The sequence below is a fragment of the Delphinus delphis genome, chromosome 9 (genome assembly GCF_949987515.2).
Source record: "Delphinus delphis chromosome 9, mDelDel1.2, whole genome shotgun sequence".
Taxonomy (NCBI): domain Eukaryota; kingdom Metazoa; phylum Chordata; class Mammalia; order Artiodactyla; family Delphinidae; genus Delphinus; species Delphinus delphis.
Genome location: NC_082691.1, coordinates 51,621,551 through 51,639,494, shown reverse-complemented (window position 1 = coordinate 51,639,494; position 17,944 = coordinate 51,621,551). Strand labels below are relative to the sequence as shown.

Below are 17,944 nucleotides of genomic sequence, written 5' to 3'. Positions count from 1 at the left end.
TTATTTTGGAATCTAAAAAATAAAACAAATGTACGAAACAAAAGAGTAATGGACTCACAGATATAGAGAACAAACTAGTGGTTACCAGTCGATAGAGGGAAGGAGGGAGGAGCAAGGCAGGAGCTGGGGATTAAGAGGTACAAACTACTATGTATAAAATGAGCAACAAGGATAGATTGTACAGCACAGGGAAATACAGCCATTACTTTGTAATTTTAAATGGAGTATAATCTATAAATACTGAATCACTATGTTGTACGCCTAAAGCTAATTTAATACTGTAAATCAACTATACTTAAAAAAAAAAAAAAAACTCCTACGAGAAACCTTGCATTCTTCCTCTGTCCCTTGAAGATGTAAATCTTATCATGTCTTTGAAATGTAAACACCCAGGAGATAGCTAAGGTACTGCCTATAATCACCTGAGACTGGGGGAAAAAAAAGGAGTTGAGGGGAAGAGGCTTTTAGAAAATAGACTGCTATAAAAACTTCCATGGCTAAAATTTTGGGATGGAAGCTACAGGGTCTGTTTGTGTGTGTTTGTTACGTCTATGGATATGTTATGTACATGTGATACTTTTCTACCTCGATGAATATTGCCAAAATTAATTTGTAAAAAGATCTGTTTAATTGGCTTAAAGAAAAAAGCACTCATCAAATTTAATATTTCTAAACTCTCAGAAACATAATACAAACCAATCCAAATTCTTCTCAAGTTTATGTGATCTGGGATAATTTTCAGTAAATAAAAGCTAGTTTAAGTATGTATCTGTTACAAAATTTGCCATGGTGGCTGTTTTAATGTCTCATGAAATTTTCATAAGTAATCTAAATATGATCGTTTAAAACTTAACTAGTTCTTAAGTGAACTTCTCAACAATAATTAAGTTTCATGATATGTCTACTTAAATAGTTTCCAGAATCTCTTTGGTAACTTATACCCTTAGAGTTTTGGTAAGTGATGAAATTTCTTTGGATATCTTGATCATTTCTAAATAAAATACTGAAACATTAATTATTGAACATCTATTTACTTTTGGCTTCTTACTACATAGGAACTAAAAATACTTGGATGTATAAATAAATGTGTCCTATTCTACACTGAAGAATTGTACTGTTAAAGTGTATCCTTTTAGAAATTATGAAATGTATGCATTAATTTGCTAGTCTACAGAATGCTGGTGTAACAGTTCACAATCACTAGAAATTAAGGTTTAAGTGTTAAGAATTCTAATTTATATAATTAAAACTGAGAAATAATAAGGAAAACAACTGTATGCAACTCTATTCTGATTGTTTCAGAATGGGAAAGAGAATAAAGGACAAACTAAATGGGTATGGAACATTGGAGAGAGACTTTTACTTTGTCAAGCTGGCTAAAATGGAAGGAATTTATTATAAGGGTTCTAAAAAATAAGTTTTAGTTTTATATAAGTACACTACTGATATTAAAACTTCTCTTTCAGGACAAAGTTTTTTTGGACTGCTGGTCTGCTATTGATAAGACTGTGAAAGGTTTTTCTTTACCTTTTATAACTTCCTATGCCTCATGTCTGACTGCTTAAGAAAATGCTCTTGTCTAAGGTGCTTTTTGTTTGTTTGTTTTACAACTATGTAACTTTCTGTATTTGCCTGCAAAGTCTTTAATTGTTGCTGTGGTTAAGTGAATAATATTGTTTAACAGTGACCTATGATAGTATGGTGTTTTAAAACCAAATATTTTTGACAAATCTCTCCAAAATCAAATTCTGAATAAGGCTTTTTGACCTTTAACTCTGGGATTTTCCAGAGGGCCCCTGGAACGTCTCATAAGATTTGTTCTCTCTCCCCTTATAAAAAGAGAGATATAAATTAGGATTACTAGATATGTTAAATTACATGGGAAACACTGACATAATACTAAAAGTTATATTTATATGGATATGTTATTATATGGATATTAATGTCTTATAGAAACTATAAAATTCCTAAATATCTGATATGTAATATTATCAACCATAATTCCAGTTGTCTTAAAATACTGTGTCATAGAAATAACCAAATTTCCTTAACAAATGCATTATAATGAAGTTTCATCAGATCTTTAACCATGGACATTTTTAAGTCTCTTGTCATTTATCGTTACTGTAAAAGTGTTCCTGCAAAAGTGCTTCATCTTCAATGAGACTCATGGAAAGGACTCTAACAAGAACAGGTTTCTGATAATTTTCAATTTATACCACTGAATTAGGTAAGAATTTGCAGAACTCTAATGGGGAAACCGATGGCTTCATAAAACTAACAAAAGATCCATAAAAATTAACTACATGGGACTGAATGAACTACTGAGGATCATTATAATTTTTATGACTTTGTTTGAAACATTGCTATGTTTTGTTTTTCCAGATATAAGGAAATCTTGTTCTTTTCTCTTAAGCTATCAGTAATTTGGTAAAATATACCTTTGTGAACAAAGATGAAACATGTTTTTCTCCTACCTGATCCCTCCAGAATTCAGAAACTCTTAGTGAGTATTCTTATTTTCATGGATACAGTTATTTCCATAAGTCCAATAAGAATCCTTTCTCCTCGTAACAGGACACAATTGGAAACACTGGTTATATCCTCAAGGCTTTGACTGGAATGTCTTATTTGAGAATGTGCATAGAACAGAAAAACTAGACAGTTTTAAGGAACTAAGGTTGATTTTATGGAGCCAATAGACCTCCTTGGAAAACCAGCCTGGTACCTTGCTTACAGAGTTCCCAGTAACCTTACCAGGTGAGTAAGGAAGGTTATTTCCTGGCAAGTACAAGGACTTCAGGCTATTTTGGGGACCTCTAAAAGAGAAATTAACCCAAATACAGTTGACCCTTCAACAACACAGGGGTTAGGGGTGCCAACCCCACCCCTCCACCCTCTAACCCCCTCTAAACACAGTCAAAAATCTGCATATTTACAGTCAGCCCTCTGTACCCACAGTTCTGCCTCCACTGATTCAACCAGCCATGGATTGTGTAGTACTGTAGTAGATGTTTATTGAAAATCTGTAGAAGTGGACCCACGCAGTTCAAGTCCATGTTGTTCAAGGGTCAACAGTACATAGCTATTGCAAGCGAAATCTGATGGTAAGTCCTTGGCTCGGCTTCCTAGCCTCAAGAGGCTTTCAAAAGGTCAATCTGAGATTCCTTATGAAAATTTCCAGGAAAGGAGATTTAAAAGCATCTATATGGTCCATTACTATTCTTGTCGAACTTATGTAAATAATCAGGCCAAGTTTAGTGCAACTAGAATGAAAATAGTTTAGTCTTACTGTGGTTATCTTTGTTAGAAATGGGGGTCACTGTAGAGAGAGAAATCATGTTTCAGTAATACACCTTTGTGGATATCAGATTCTAGTGCTGTTATCTTTGACGTTTGGGTTTCTACCTGTAAACTAGACTGGATCCTGAATCATTCTAGTTTCCACCCCAAACTGCCATGTGGATTATTTTGACTTAAAGGGAATCAAGACCTACAGACTTGAGAAAAGCTTTTTACCTATCCCTTAACTGCCTTAAAAGAATTTAGATACGGGGCCTGCACCAGAATGAGCTATTACCAGAGATAACTTTTTTAATCTCAAAAGACTTATCTGCATGACAGGACAAAAGTCTGATTACCAAACACCTGTTCTTCCCATTTTCCTGTGAATTACCCTCCTCCCCTTTGAAGTCCAGGCCCTTATCTCTGTCCTTAGCTCAGGACAGTATATAAGCCTCAACTGCCTGACTGACTTTAGTCTACTATTTTTATGCAGATCTTGAATGTACAAAATTATTTTTTCTCCTGTTAATCCATCTTATGTCAATTTATTTATTAGACCAACCAAAGAATCTAGAAGGGAAGGGAAAATTTTTCTACCCTTTCAGTGTACACATACAGGTACACGTATGTGCATGCATACCCCAGAATATAGCAAAATTCAACAAGAAAGTTGTAACTTCTAAAGACCAGGAATACATTTTTTTCCCCCATTTTTAACTTTCTTTAAATTGAGATATAATTGACATATAAGGTTATATTAGTTTTAGGTGTACAACATAGTGATTTGATATATGTATATATTGTGAAAGAATTACCACAATAAGTATAGATATCATCCATCATCAACTCAGTTACATTGTTTTTTCTTGTGAAAAGAATTTTTAAGATCTATTCTCTTAGTAACTTGCAAATATATACTACAGTATTGTTAACTGTAGTCATCATGCTGTACATTACAGAGGAATGCATTTCTTGAATTAAGTTGAATCATTCACCTAGAATGGTTCCCAGTCTTTGGGTCTCAGACTCCAAAGTTACTAGTGAGACAACTGCAAGCCTATAAATTCAAATGTATATTAAACATGGTCTACAAGTGAATAAATGTGAATGTATTTAAATGGTCTTTAATTATGAATGAGATTAATAAAATATAAATTATTTTGAAAACAAAACAGTTGGAAACTGTATAGTGGAATCATTTTGGGCTTTTGATTTTCCTTTATTTTCTTTGACGCTTTTAAAATTAAACCACGTCATTAACCAATTCATCTGATTATATTTGAATTATTTATAATGAAAGTTCAATTATAATGAAAATTCATTTTTGACTTCTATATTCCTGAAGTTTTGGGGTATTTAAACGCATGGCTACTAAGCAAATGTTTTGAATTGCTTTTAAATATTCAAAGTATTATTTGTGATTTTAAAAGCACTTTAAAAGTTTGAGTAACTGTCACCTGTAATAATATCTATACTTCTGGATCAGAATCTTTTACTTACAGCTCAGCAAAGTTCTTCCAGTCATCTTCACTGATGGATGGCCTTGTGTGACTGAGCGCAGTCATTAAATGTGACTGACTAATAGCCAGACTGGTTCTGATGGGGCCTGCTTGGTTAAGGGCATCATCCTCCTTAAATAAAAAAAAAAAAGACAAAAGTTAACTTAGAGACATGATGGAAAAGGAAGTCCAAGTGTTATTTCTTTCTGCCAGTTTTCTTAGGAGACTACACATTCCCTTTCTCATAAGATTACTAAAAATTGTTAGCACATAACCATTTGACTGATTGATGTGTTTCAGTCCCTTGTTTATAAAGAGAGCTCATTTACCAATCAAAAAATACATATCAAAAAGGAAAAACAATTTTTAAAAAGTTTTACAATTATAATGAAGAGGAAAAAGCCATACTCCAATTTGGCTTTGGTATCTGCCTTTGATAATACTGATATCTGCCCGCAGTTGATCTCTTTGTTCCTGTGTGAGCTCTTGATAACCCTCTTGTGAGGCTGTTCTGAAGACTGGGGGTTGTGAGGACTGATCTTTCCCAGGAACTCCAGGAAAATCCCGAGTCATGGAGCTTGGTGCTGACAGGCATTGTGAGCTCTTCGTTGTTAAGCATAATAATGAAAGAAGGAAGGGAGAAGGGGAGAGAGGAAGGGAGGGAGAAAGAGCAAAGGAGAAAAAAATTATTTATCAAAGATAGAATTATGAACTTTAAGCAATAAAACTTTAACATGGGTAAGCTTACATTTTAATTAACTAAAATTAAGCAAGTTTAAAATACGTTCATATTCTATAAAGGTTCATCCATACCTATGTTGTTGAACCACCACAGAGTGAAAACTGCCAATCATACAAGGTTTTTATAATGCTTTGTTATTAAATCCACCACAAATGCCCTAATGATAGGGTATATACTAAGGTTCTGGGACATTTCTACATGTAAGTTAAGAAACAGAAAACAAAGACTAGAATTAAAACAGCTTACTATTCCTGAGAATAAAAATGGGTTATGTTTATATTTTTAAAAACCTAATAAGGAAATTTACCCCCAAATTACTAAATATTTGTAAAAATGTTAACCACTAAAGCAACAGTGAACCACTGTTAATTTTCTGAGATATGTGTCAAATGCTATTTTAGTTTAGAAAAACAATGATATTGCCCAAATTTAATCTAAACATTTTCCTTGTTGAAACATTACTACTACTAAGTTTTTCACTGTGCTTATATTTTCCACCAGAAGTATTACCAATAGATAACATTTGGTTGTTAGAATTTTTAACATTATTGTACCAAATTTCTCATTATCCTCAACTGTTCTACAATAACAGAATTTAAGTTTAATACAAAATGAATCTGCTACTAAAGATGTTTTAAATCCACTAATGAAGGGAGAAAAACCTGAAAGAAACCAAAGGGTAATCACAACCACTGGCTACTTCGGCTCCCCTTACTGCCAGCTCTGTCTTAACATGGAGTGAAAATGATTAGTGTAAGAAAAGACTGTTTTACTGAAGGACAAACCAACCAGAAAGAACATGTGGGGCTAGTTAGGACATAAATTACACCAACATACAGCTGTCTATTTCAGAATTGTACAGTGACTGCACAAGGTACCAAATCAGAAGAGGTTCCGTTTCCAAGTTCTGATTCATAAGAGCTTCCAAAGTAGAGCCGGTACATATTGAATTTTGATTCATCTGGAAGCACCTCAGACATCTCTAGAGAAACAAGGGACTGCTCTAAGCCACATTCTCCATCTCCAGCTGAATCATCAGAGCCACTGCTGTGGTTAAGAAAAACCATTGAAGACAGACTCAGGTCACTATCAGAGCTGGAACCTCCATCCTAAAACACACAAAAGGACAACCAGTTGTAAAGCTCTAAATAGTCCACAATTCAAAGATAAACCACACAGAGACAGCATTCTAACAGACCAGTACAAGGAAACTTGAGGCATTTTTTTTACAAAAGCTCTTATTGATTCTCTAATGGTTCTGAGTCACATCACAAAATTTTAACTATTAAAATAAGGAAAGAACATATGGAATGTGTAGATAACTTGCCAACCATCTCCCCCAAAACTAACAAAGCTAGGACTCAGACCTCGATTTTATTTTCATGTCTCTTTCAATTCACATTTTTCTACTCTGAAATGATAAAGCACTCTATAACATGGCTGATTCATCATTATAGAGTAGTTTACTTGTAAACACCTTTTTTCCCCTTTCATTAGCAGAAAAGAAACTTCAATGGCTTGCCAAAATAAATAGCAAAAACTTGGCAGTATCTAAATTTAGTCCCCGCAAGAATCTCCAACAAAATGTAGCAGAGGGGAGTATACAGTTGAAAACCCTTCCCAGAAAATATATGGTAAAGTCCATAATGTGGCAGAGATCAAATTATTTTCTGCCAAAATTAAAATATTATCCTTAGAGAAAAAAACTGATTCTAGGGCTGGAGAACAGATAAGATAAACCTAGAACATCTTGTTGTACAGGGAAGTAAGTAAGTGATCAAAGGATGATGAGGACACATCAAAAGGACACAGAAGCCATCCAAAAGGGGCTCCTATTGGCCATATCTGGGACAATTTGAGTTTCAAAATAACTATCTGATGATCTTTTTTAAAAGTAAAAAATGAATTTAAAATCTCAATTCTTACCTCAATTCAAAGAATACCCTTCCACACACCAACATATTTTGCCAATAGTAAGGTAATGTTAGAGAAATAGACACCAAACTCTTCATATAATTACAAATTCTCTGCAAAGCCAATATTCCAATTATGGTACACTCGACTAAAGGTAAATTTCTATACAGTTAACTAAAGTTGTTAAAAAGTAGGAATTTCTTTTAAGGTTGAAATTTTGACACTGAACTGCTCGTATCACTCGTAAGACACCATAGTAACGATCTCCTCATATAACTCACCTGCAGCCCACAGGACAGCAGCCTTCCATGTAAGGCCTCTAACTGGGCATTGTAAAGTAAAGCTTTCAGATCAGCTCCCGTAAAGGAGCTGGTTACTGATGCCACGTTCTGAAGGTCCACATCATCTGCCAGAGGTAGAGAGTCACTGAGAACGTTTAAAATTTCAAGACGTGACACCTGAAGGGAGAAAAACTAATTGATTTAACAAATAAAATTGAATATGTTATTTTAAACTGTGTCTCTTAGGATTTTTCTTATAAATTCACTTCATATATCTTATAAGCTTTACAAATAAGTTGAGGAATGTACCAGTAGGCTACATCTATCTTCCTTGGAACTTTTTCCCTAACAGAAGGAACATAGGAAAATGAATGAAAATCAACATTCTTAACTATTTAGTGTAAATCATTTCTAATTCAGACAGTGCTTATTTTCTACATTTGGGCAAATGAGCCAAGAAAGTGTTTTGAAAGAAAAAATAACTGCTACATGTGATATATAGACATTTTATACCTTTGACTATTCATCTGTCTATTTCTTCTTTTACTCATTCATTTCTAAATTTGGGAAAAAGAGCTCCATCAACATAGGACTAGGAAAAAGTCATATCTCTATGTAACATGCATAGATGCTTCCTAGTCCTATGCTTGATTCAGTATCAGTCTTTTGTCTGGATAATGAGGTGTGTGATCTTTGAACACAGGGAACACGGACATGCAATACTTGTTTTTCCAATTGGCCAACACTGAAAGAGTATAAAGTTTTCAGACTTGCATGGAATGGCTGGGCCAAAAAAAGGCTTTGCATCTAATTCAGAATCTTTTCATGCTTTAAGAAAGCACTGACTAAGGCCTTTGCCGAAAGCTGGTCTTCTAAGGACGGCTTCTATTACCTGGCAGAAGTAAAGTTCACAAGGAAAGAGTATAGCATTTGTTGGATTTTGTACTCAAAACATGAAATTGTCACCTGATCAGGAGGAGGACAGTATACACATTTATCTAGTCGGCCAGGCCTGAGCAGGGCAGGGTCAATCAAGTCAGGGCGACTAGTGGCAGCCAATACATAAACACCTGGGGGGGGGGGAATAAAAATCCTTTACTAAATCCTGGTGAAATTTTGTTATAAGAAGATATTTCTGTATTTACAATTATTACCCTGTAAGCCTTCTACTCCATCCAACTGAGTCAGCAACTGGTTAACTACACGATCTGTAACTCCTGTATTATCGTGGCCTCGTCGAGGTGCAATAGATTCAAATTCATCAAAGAAAAGGATGCAGGGCTTTGCAGCCTGTGCTCTGGGGAAACAAACAGTATTTCCTATCTGAATAGAGCTTCAGAGTTTGCAAAGTAATTTCATATATATATATCTATATCTGTATACACATACACACATATATATATTTATGTATTTATTTAATTCTTCACAACAAACCCTTAAGGAAGGCAAGGCATATGTAATTATCCTTGTTTTCAGTAAACCAGGTCTTAGAGAGGTCAGGGAAGACACATGCCTTCTGGACAGAGACTAAAACAAAAACCAGTCTTACTCAATGAGTGAAATGCTTCTTTGATTCTTATTACAAGTAAACTCTTTTTAATATGCTTATTGGCCACCTGCAATTCTTTTGTGCAATGTCTCTTCATGTCTTTTGTCCATTACATTTTGGCGAGCTTAGTACTTTTATTTTGTAAGGCTCTCTATAAAATATATTTTAGTTATATATATATTACATTTTTTTCTAACTTGAACTTTGACATATAGTTTTATTAATTTATTAACTAATTTTGTTTTCATTAAAAAGAAGGTAACATAAGTTCCATCTCTGGTAAAAGGATGGACTAGATGTCTAAAGAATCGCCCCTAATACAAAATATCTGTCATGGTGACGGAAAAAACCCAACAAATATCTTAGTAAATACACGGCAAGTAAGATAAATCTGGGGCCAACACCACACTGGATTACCTGTGCCTTGAACGTTTGGCAAAACTCTCTTAAAAAACCAACTAGGTCTGATGTTTGATTTATGCAAGGATTTTTAACTAGCGCCCATTGTTTTCCTACCTTTACAAGACTATTCAGATTTTGTTTCTTCCTTGCTTGACTTTGGTCAAATATATTTTGTCTATGTTACCCAAGTTTCAAAAACACTGGCATAAAGTTTATAATATTATTTCACAATATTCCCTTATTATCTTTTACATTTCTGGTATATCTTTAGTCTTGCTTCCTCCCCTTTATCCCTAATGTTGTTTATTCATGCTTGCTTTCTTCTTGATCAGTCTTGCTGGAGATCAACTGTATCAGGTTTACAAAACATATTTGGGTTTGTGAACTTCTCTACTGAATTGTTTTCTATTTCACTAATTTCTGTTCTTTATTATTTCCCTCTTTATTTTCATTTATATCTGTCTTTTTCTAATTTCATGAGATGGATACCTAGTGATTAACTTTCAGTCTTTTTTCTTTTCTAAAAATTAAAAGCTATATTTTCCTTGAAATAAGTTTTGCAGTATCTCACAATTTTAATAAACAGCATTTTCCTTATTAGTGCTCATTATTTTCCATTAGATCTCTTCTTTCACTTATGGTTTATTTAGTTTTTAAAAAATATCTAAATGTATGGGGGGGCTTATCCTTTTCTTGATTATTTTAACTTGTGTTTTCAGAAAATGGAGTCTCTATGATATTATTTCTTTGAAACATTGCAATCACTATGTATGGCCTGACATATGGCCAATTTTCAAAAATGTTCCAGGTGTGCCTGAAAAGAGTGTATTCTCCAATTCTTGGGTACATGTTCTAAATATGCTTACATCAACCTTGCTGAATATGTTGTTTAAATCTTCTAAATTTTTACTTTTTAAACTATTTTTTCACTAATTACTGAGAACTGTGTTAAAATCTTCTACTATGAAGGTGGATCTGTCAATTTCTCCTTGGAGTTCTATAAATTTTTGCCTTAAATATTTTGAAGTTACAGTATTAGATACAAATAATTTTATAATTGTAATATATTTCTGGTAAATTGAACCTTTTGTCAATATGTGGTTGGCTGTCTTTACCTGTAATAGGCTTTTCTGGTAATATTCTTTTCTTAAATTGGGTGGTAGCAATACAAGAGTTCATTTTATTATTCTTTAAAATATATATGTACATTATATATATTCTCCTAATTGCATATTTTATAATAAAATTTTAGTGGAATGGAACAAAGTAGCTCTTTCATTTAGAAGCTTCCTGTAATCCCATCACATTTAAGTAATTTTTTCTCTCTTAAATATTAGCTTCTGTATTCATATGTATTTTTATATAAATGCAGTAATAATTATACTCTATTTTAATTACATTGACCACATGGAATCTTAATTTATAAAAGAGATAAATTGGGGTAATTATGTGCTTCATATACTTTGAGAATCCTTGAGTAACCACTTATGATTCCACTTTCAGCATTTCAGAAATATTTCTATTGTAAATATAAAACCAAATAATTTCCAAAACTTAATATCAAAAATGTTTTATATTTAAGTGGTATTTGGTAAAACAGTGAATTTTTGTTCTTCAGTTTATTAATAACCCACATAAATCACAGGTTTCAAACATCAGTTTTTCATAAAAACAACTGAAGACCAAAAAGCATTGACTGATAAATAACCACAGAGTCAGTTACTTTAAAAAAACATTCACTAAAAAAAAAAAAAAAAAAAAAAAAAACATTCACTGGTAACTAACCTAATAAAAATATCCCGTACAGCTTGTTCACTTGCTCCAATATATTTGCTGAGTAACTCTGGTCCCTATTAGGTAAAATAAAATTAAATTAGAATTCATTCAAAACTATCTAAAAACAAAATATACTTTTTGTTCATGGCTAAGTCTAAATGCAATAATAGAAAAATTTTAATATAATTAATGGATTTCTCTGAACTACATTTAAAAAATTAATGCGGCTGGACTAAATATCATACCACAAGTTCTATACTTGGTGTTTCCTTTGCTTAGAACATTTGTCCCCAGATAGTCTCATGGCTCATTGCTTCATTTTATTTAGATCTCTGACAAAATGCCACATCCTCAGAAAGGCCTTGTCTGACAAACCCATCTATGACTCACTCCAGTTACTTTACACCTCCATCCCTTGACTGTTTTCCTACCTAGTACCTACCACCACCTGACAGTATATTATACATTGAATGTGTCTGTTTATTGTCTCCCTCCCTCCACTAGTAGAATATAAGCTCCGAAAAGGCAGTTTTGTTCATTACTGAATCTCCAGTGCCAAAAACAGTGCCTGCTACATAATAAGTACTGAATAATTATTTGTTTAGTAAGGTAATGAATGGTTTAAAAAGGGAAAATGTTCCATTTATCTCAAATCTTTGGAGACTCCAAAAAATATGTAATGTGACATGAATTACTTTAATTAGCATCTTCAGTAACTGAAACCAATTTATTTGCTCAGAAGTTGAAGAATATATCATTTTTTCTAAAAGTCAACTGAGGAAACTTTCAAAACAAACTTTACTACATATAACAATATCAATAATGAGGACAGTCTTTCCTTAAATTGGGATATTTTAAAAAACTGAATAGGCCCTAAAGTGATCTCCAATGAAAAATCATTACCTTAAAAAGACCAAAAAGTGATCAGGATATGTGACCAAAATAAAGAATTTCTAATACTCAGCCGTCTAGATAGCTATTAATATACTAATATTTGATTATATTTTCTCAGTACAGTCAGGGAACTACAGAGGATGGAACAAGAAACAACTAAGGCAAAATATTAGGAAAAAGGCAACAAACTGGTGTCAGTGAAAGGGCTGTCTTTGATACATGCCTCCTGGGATCCACCCAGACCTACACAGCCTCAACTCTCTACCAAAACCTGTGCATTGAGAACTCATCCCAATTGAGATTTGAAGATTTACTAAAGGGAAGAGATAAGATGTCCTCCCTAATGGAACAATCTAAAATACAACAATATTTGCAAGTGTTAATCTTGAAAATTATATGTAAAAAAAAAAAAGTAAAACTACATTCTAGTAACAAGTAAAAAAGAAGAATATGGTCATAGTTATTCCAAATTCCAAAAAAAGAAGATAGGAAAATTTAAAAGTTATAGCTCTCCATCAATGCCAGGGTACCCACATAACCAGCTCAGAAAATCTCATGTGATAAAAAAAAGGGTAGGCATAACCCAACTGCAAATTAATAAACTGGGTTTCAGATTATAAATCAATTTTGAATAAGTTTACAATACAGGTTTCCCTCACTTTTTGAAGTTTGCTTTACACTACTTCACTTTTATTAAAGACCTACATTAGTAACTGTTTTCGCTAACAAAGAAATCCAAAGAAAATGTTCACGTTTATGAAAAAGGGTGAAAAGCGAAAAGCATTCAGTGTTTGTCCCGCTGTGAGCTGCTGGAGAGGCAGAACATACCCCAGCGGCAACAGTGGCGCCACCAAGCTTCTTTCTAGGGAACTACACGCAGCATCAAGCCATCATAGTTTTGAACTGTGTCTGGGAGCATCTGTGCTTTATCTCGATTTATTTTGTTCATCCATTAGCAAGATGTGTCCAATTGCTTCTTTGTTTTCTACCATTTCAGTTTACAGTAATGTTTCATAGAAACACTCTACTTCCGGATGGTGGGGGGAAATCTGCATATGATTACTTTGCCTTGAAATGTAATCACTCTTTGGCAAACAAATATTGCTGGGGTGCTGAAGCTGTACAAATAAGACAGCACATCCCAGACCATAATGACACACCAGTGGTGGAGTGTGAAGCAGTACCCAAAATGATCTGCTAGCATGTCCTTTAATGACCATACTCACCCTATATCTGAAAAAATTTAACTTGGTGTGACACAGCAAGGGTGAAATATAGCCAACAAATAAAAACCCCAGCTTCCTGCCTTAGTGTGGTCTCCAGCCCCTAGTCTTCTAGGTTTTCTTCCCCCTTCAAGTTTGCTCTTTTACCTGATTATTTAGGCGTAATTCTATTTTATAATGCATGAAAATCTGCCTTAAGCAAGAACATAGTAAGCCCTACAAAAGAGAGATGCCTCATTATTCAATTTCCACACAGTTTAACTAATAGATGGATCACTGCTCCTACTAGTTTTCCAAATATGAGATTAACCCGCTATCAAGAAACATAAATGGTGTTGGCGAGGATATGGAGAAATAGGTATACTCACTCACACACTGCTGGTAGGAATGTAAAATGGTGCGGTCCTCAAAAACTTACACATAGAATTACCATATGACCCAGAAAGTACACTCCTGGGTATATATGTATTCCAGAGAAATGAAAACATATGTCCACACAGAAATTTATACACAAATGTTTATAGCAGCATTATTCATAACAGCCAAAAAATGGCAACAACCCAAATGTCCATCAGTGATGAATGGATAAACAAACTGTGGCATATCCACACCACCTTAAAAAAGACTGAATATCATCCCGCCATAAAAAGTACTGAACTACTGAGGCATGCTACAACTTGGATGAACCCTGAAAACATTATGCTAAGTGAAAGAAGCCAGACACAAAAGGTGACATATTGCATGATTTCTTTTATATGAAATAGCTAGAACAGACAAATCCATAGAGACAGAAAGCAGATTAGTGGTTGCCAGGGGCTGGGGGAAGGAGAATGGGCTGAAAAAGTTTTGCAACTAGAGAGAGGTGCTGGCTACACAGCATTGTGAATGCACTAAATGCCACTGAACTGTACACTTTAAAATAGTTAATTATGTAAATTTTCCCTCAGTTAAATAAAAAAGAAAAAAGAAGAGAAAAAAGATAAATGCCAAACATACCTTGACACTAATAAAATTCATTCCACTCTCTCGTGCAATTACTCCAGCTAGTAAGGTTTTTCCTGTTCCAGGAGGACCATACAACAGCACTCCTGTCCTTTGTCGTATGGGCAAGTTTGCAAATAATTCTGGGTACTGAAAGAAAAATATGACAAAGAGCTCAACTCTAAAACAAATGACTAAGCAGTGGCCAAAGATCAATGTATAGAAAAAAGTACTTGGGTGGTAACAATGGCCATCTTTATGACAGTACAATGATAGAAAAAAACATTCCTACTCAGAATAATAAACGAACTCAAAGGAACTACCACAGATTTTTCCCAATTGGACCATGGAATACAGTCCACATAAAAAGCATATAAATGCATCAGAACTTCTTTCCATTTTTTCCTGTTTTTTTTTTTCAAACATTATAATAGTACTACATTAAGAAAATAAAACCCAACCTTTTAACAAGTATACTGCCTTCCACTTGTATGGTTCATGGGGCAAGTTATGACAGCTATGTATATTCAAATATATTCAATCAAAGAAAGAAAATAAATAATAGAGAAGCATGTGTAATTATAATCGACAGTAAAATCTCCCAAGAGTCTCAATGCTGAACAAGTAACTGACTGCTTCTAAATTATCTTCTAAATCAGCAGCTTCTCAGCAAGAAAACTTTTTGAACAGGTGAGCCAAACATCAGGCTACTGTCAGCAATCTCCTAGTCTCCTCTATTAAGTACACCTATTTAGTCCCACGTGTTGACACAATTTCAACCTCATCTCGACCTCCATTCTAATCTGAAGGAGGCCCCAAAGTCAGCACTTACGCAGATGGCCTCACGTACCTGGCCCGGGATGTATCTGGATACTGATGTTTGGTGCCCAGACCCAGCATTTGGGGTCATGATCCGCAGGCAAGTACTTCCCACGCCCCTGTTCTCCCAAACAGGCTTTAACCCCCAGTCCTGGGCTGCACTCAGTATCTCCCAGGCCCCACCAGACAGTTCCCAGGACTGTCTGTAACTGAGGTCCTTACATGTAACTGAGATCCTTACCCATTTCTTTATCTCTTTGGATGGGCCCCTGATCTCATGCAAAGATCCTTTTCTCTCAGGTTTCTGATTCAAACACACCACCTCCTAGATTCTACTTTTGATCTTCTAAAGAACAATCTACAGCTGCCCCCTCTATCCTGCTGTCTGCCTGGTCTATGCTGCCTGCTAACTCTGCCTTTCTAGACTGGCACCCAGAGTTTAGAAATCTGGCTTAATCCATCAGCTCTGTGGATCTAAATGACTCTCCCACCTCCCAGTTTATTCCTATCTGTTTCTGCTCAACCCTAGCTGACAGTTCATTTGCTTTAATACAACCTGGACGATTCAAGAAAAACACAAGAACTCTGAAATTCACATCAAAATGTGTTTACTATAAATATCACCTCAGCTTTCTTTCCAGGCAAGGAATACATCAGATACTTTAAAAATCTGTTAGAGCGCCAAAAATAGGACTGGACATTTACTTGGTAATAATAAATACTTGTTGGACCAAACGGAAGCTGGGCAAGCCAACATATACAGCCAGAACCAATGGATGACTCAGTGGTTCTTCTGGCAGTTGGTAGTGCTTGGTTTGGTTGTTTTTTAAGTACCTTGGCTGGTAACTGGATAGTGTCCACAAGTATCTGCCGAACTTCATGTAATCCGCCAATCTTATCCCAGCCCAGGTCCCTAGGGTTATGCAGGTCGACATTTCGCAGAGACACAGGAATAAATCCTTGGAGAGCCTTTCGCAAGTCCAATGTTGTTAAAACTAATTCTGTTTAAAAATAAACAAAACTTTTGGTAGTCCTATTTGTATATGAATTTTCAAAACATACTGTCATACAGTTGACCTCTCTTACCCATTTTCCCCTCCCTTACCCCTTCCACTCTAGTAACCACCACTCTGTTCTTTGTATCTACGTGTTTATGTTTAGTTTGGTTTGTTCATTTATTTTTTTGTTTTTTATGTTCCACATATGAGTGAAATCATGTTATTTGTCTTTCTCCGTCTGATTTCACTTAGCCAATCTTAACTCAATTAAAAAAAATGCCATCAATTTAGCTGGAAATGCCAATTTTCTACTCAAATAGCTTCTTATTTGAATACTAAAATGGATATATTTAATTCTTACCTTACTACAATTACACTTCTCCACAACGGAAAGAAGAGTCCAAATTTTGGTTTTAACAGTAAAACTTACCTTCCCTGGTGGATATACTCTGATGAGAGAGACAAGAATGTATGGCTCGATCCATAAGCACTGTAAAATCTCTAGCCACAAACCCTTCAGTTTCTTTTGCTATACACTGCAGATCAAGATCAGTGAACTTGTTCATATCACAGTCTAGTTTATTTTTTATTACATTATACAGAATTTCACATCTTTGATCCTAAAGAAAAAACACAAAATTCAAATTTATAGTTTTACTGAAGTGCAAATTTTTGTACATGTATTTTGAGAAATACCAGGTTGACATCTACAGGGACAGAAAGCAGATTGGTGTTTGCTTGCAGGTGGAGTGGGGGAGGAATGAATACAAAGGAGCAGTAGGAAACATACGGGAGGGATGGAAATGTTTGCTACTTTAATTGTGGTGATGGTTTCATGGTGTGTGTTTGTGTGTATATATATATATGTTAAAACTCATCAAATTGTACACTTTAAATAGTATGTTGTCTTCAATTACACCTTAATAAAGTTGTAAAAAAAAAAATCACATTCATAATGATTGCTCTCTTTCTCCAGTAAGAAGATTTTTATTTTGGTTCCTTTAAGGGTTGTTATTCCTATAAAACATAATTCTAAAAACACATTCAATGACCAATACCACTACCATTCTGTTATGCTTAATAACAGGTGTATTTTTATTCTTCAATAACAGTTAATTAGCACAGGGTCTGAATATTTAGAGTAGACGTTAGAATTTTAAACAAGAAGTTAAAATATGCTTGCCTGTCCCAGAACATTCTTTTTGAGCGTGCTGCCACTAAAACCATCAGGATTGAAGTCTCCTGAGGAGATGATGGGCTGTATGTGCTTGTATATATTTGGTCTTTGTCTTGCTTCTGGCACAGATCTCCTAAAACCCTTAAAATGTCCTAATGATAAGAGTGATAAAGGTGTCTTGACATTAATAACAAACCCCTTTTAGCCTCACCTGAGTTTACGTTAATGAGGTGACTTTTGGAAAGCACCTAAGTATGGGGGCTGGTTGCCAGGGGAACCAACCTTGACTAGAGGATTGAAACTTTCAGTCCCACCCCCTGATTTCCAGGGAGGGGAGAGGGACTGAAGGCTGAATCAATGACAATGGCCAGTGCTTTAATCAGTCATGCCTATGTAACAAAGCT

At 34.7% G+C, this 17,944-nt stretch overlaps 1 protein-coding gene across 1 annotated transcript in view; it reads right to left on the bottom strand.

The window, feature by feature from the left end:
* The window catches only part of PEX1 (peroxisomal biogenesis factor 1), a 73,630-nt gene that overhangs the window by 17,813 nt on the left and 37,873 nt on the right, over positions 1 to 17,944 (bottom strand). Inside the window, exons 14-23 of the mRNA XM_060020535.1 lie at positions 16,794 to 16,983; positions 16,200 to 16,366; positions 14,562 to 14,696; positions 11,458 to 11,522; positions 8,876 to 9,018; positions 8,688 to 8,791; positions 7,722 to 7,898; positions 6,405 to 6,635; positions 5,193 to 5,387; positions 4,786 to 4,916 (exon numbers count right to left, since the gene is read on the bottom strand). Coding sequence (XP_059876518.1) covers positions 4,786 to 4,916; positions 5,193 to 5,387; positions 6,405 to 6,635; positions 7,722 to 7,898; positions 8,688 to 8,791; positions 8,876 to 9,018; positions 11,458 to 11,522; positions 14,562 to 14,696; positions 16,200 to 16,366; positions 16,794 to 16,983 — 1,538 coding nt within the window. The remainder of the gene's footprint in view (positions 1 to 4,785; positions 4,917 to 5,192; positions 5,388 to 6,404; positions 6,636 to 7,721; positions 7,899 to 8,687; positions 8,792 to 8,875; positions 9,019 to 11,457; positions 11,523 to 14,561; positions 14,697 to 16,199; positions 16,367 to 16,793; positions 16,984 to 17,944) is intronic.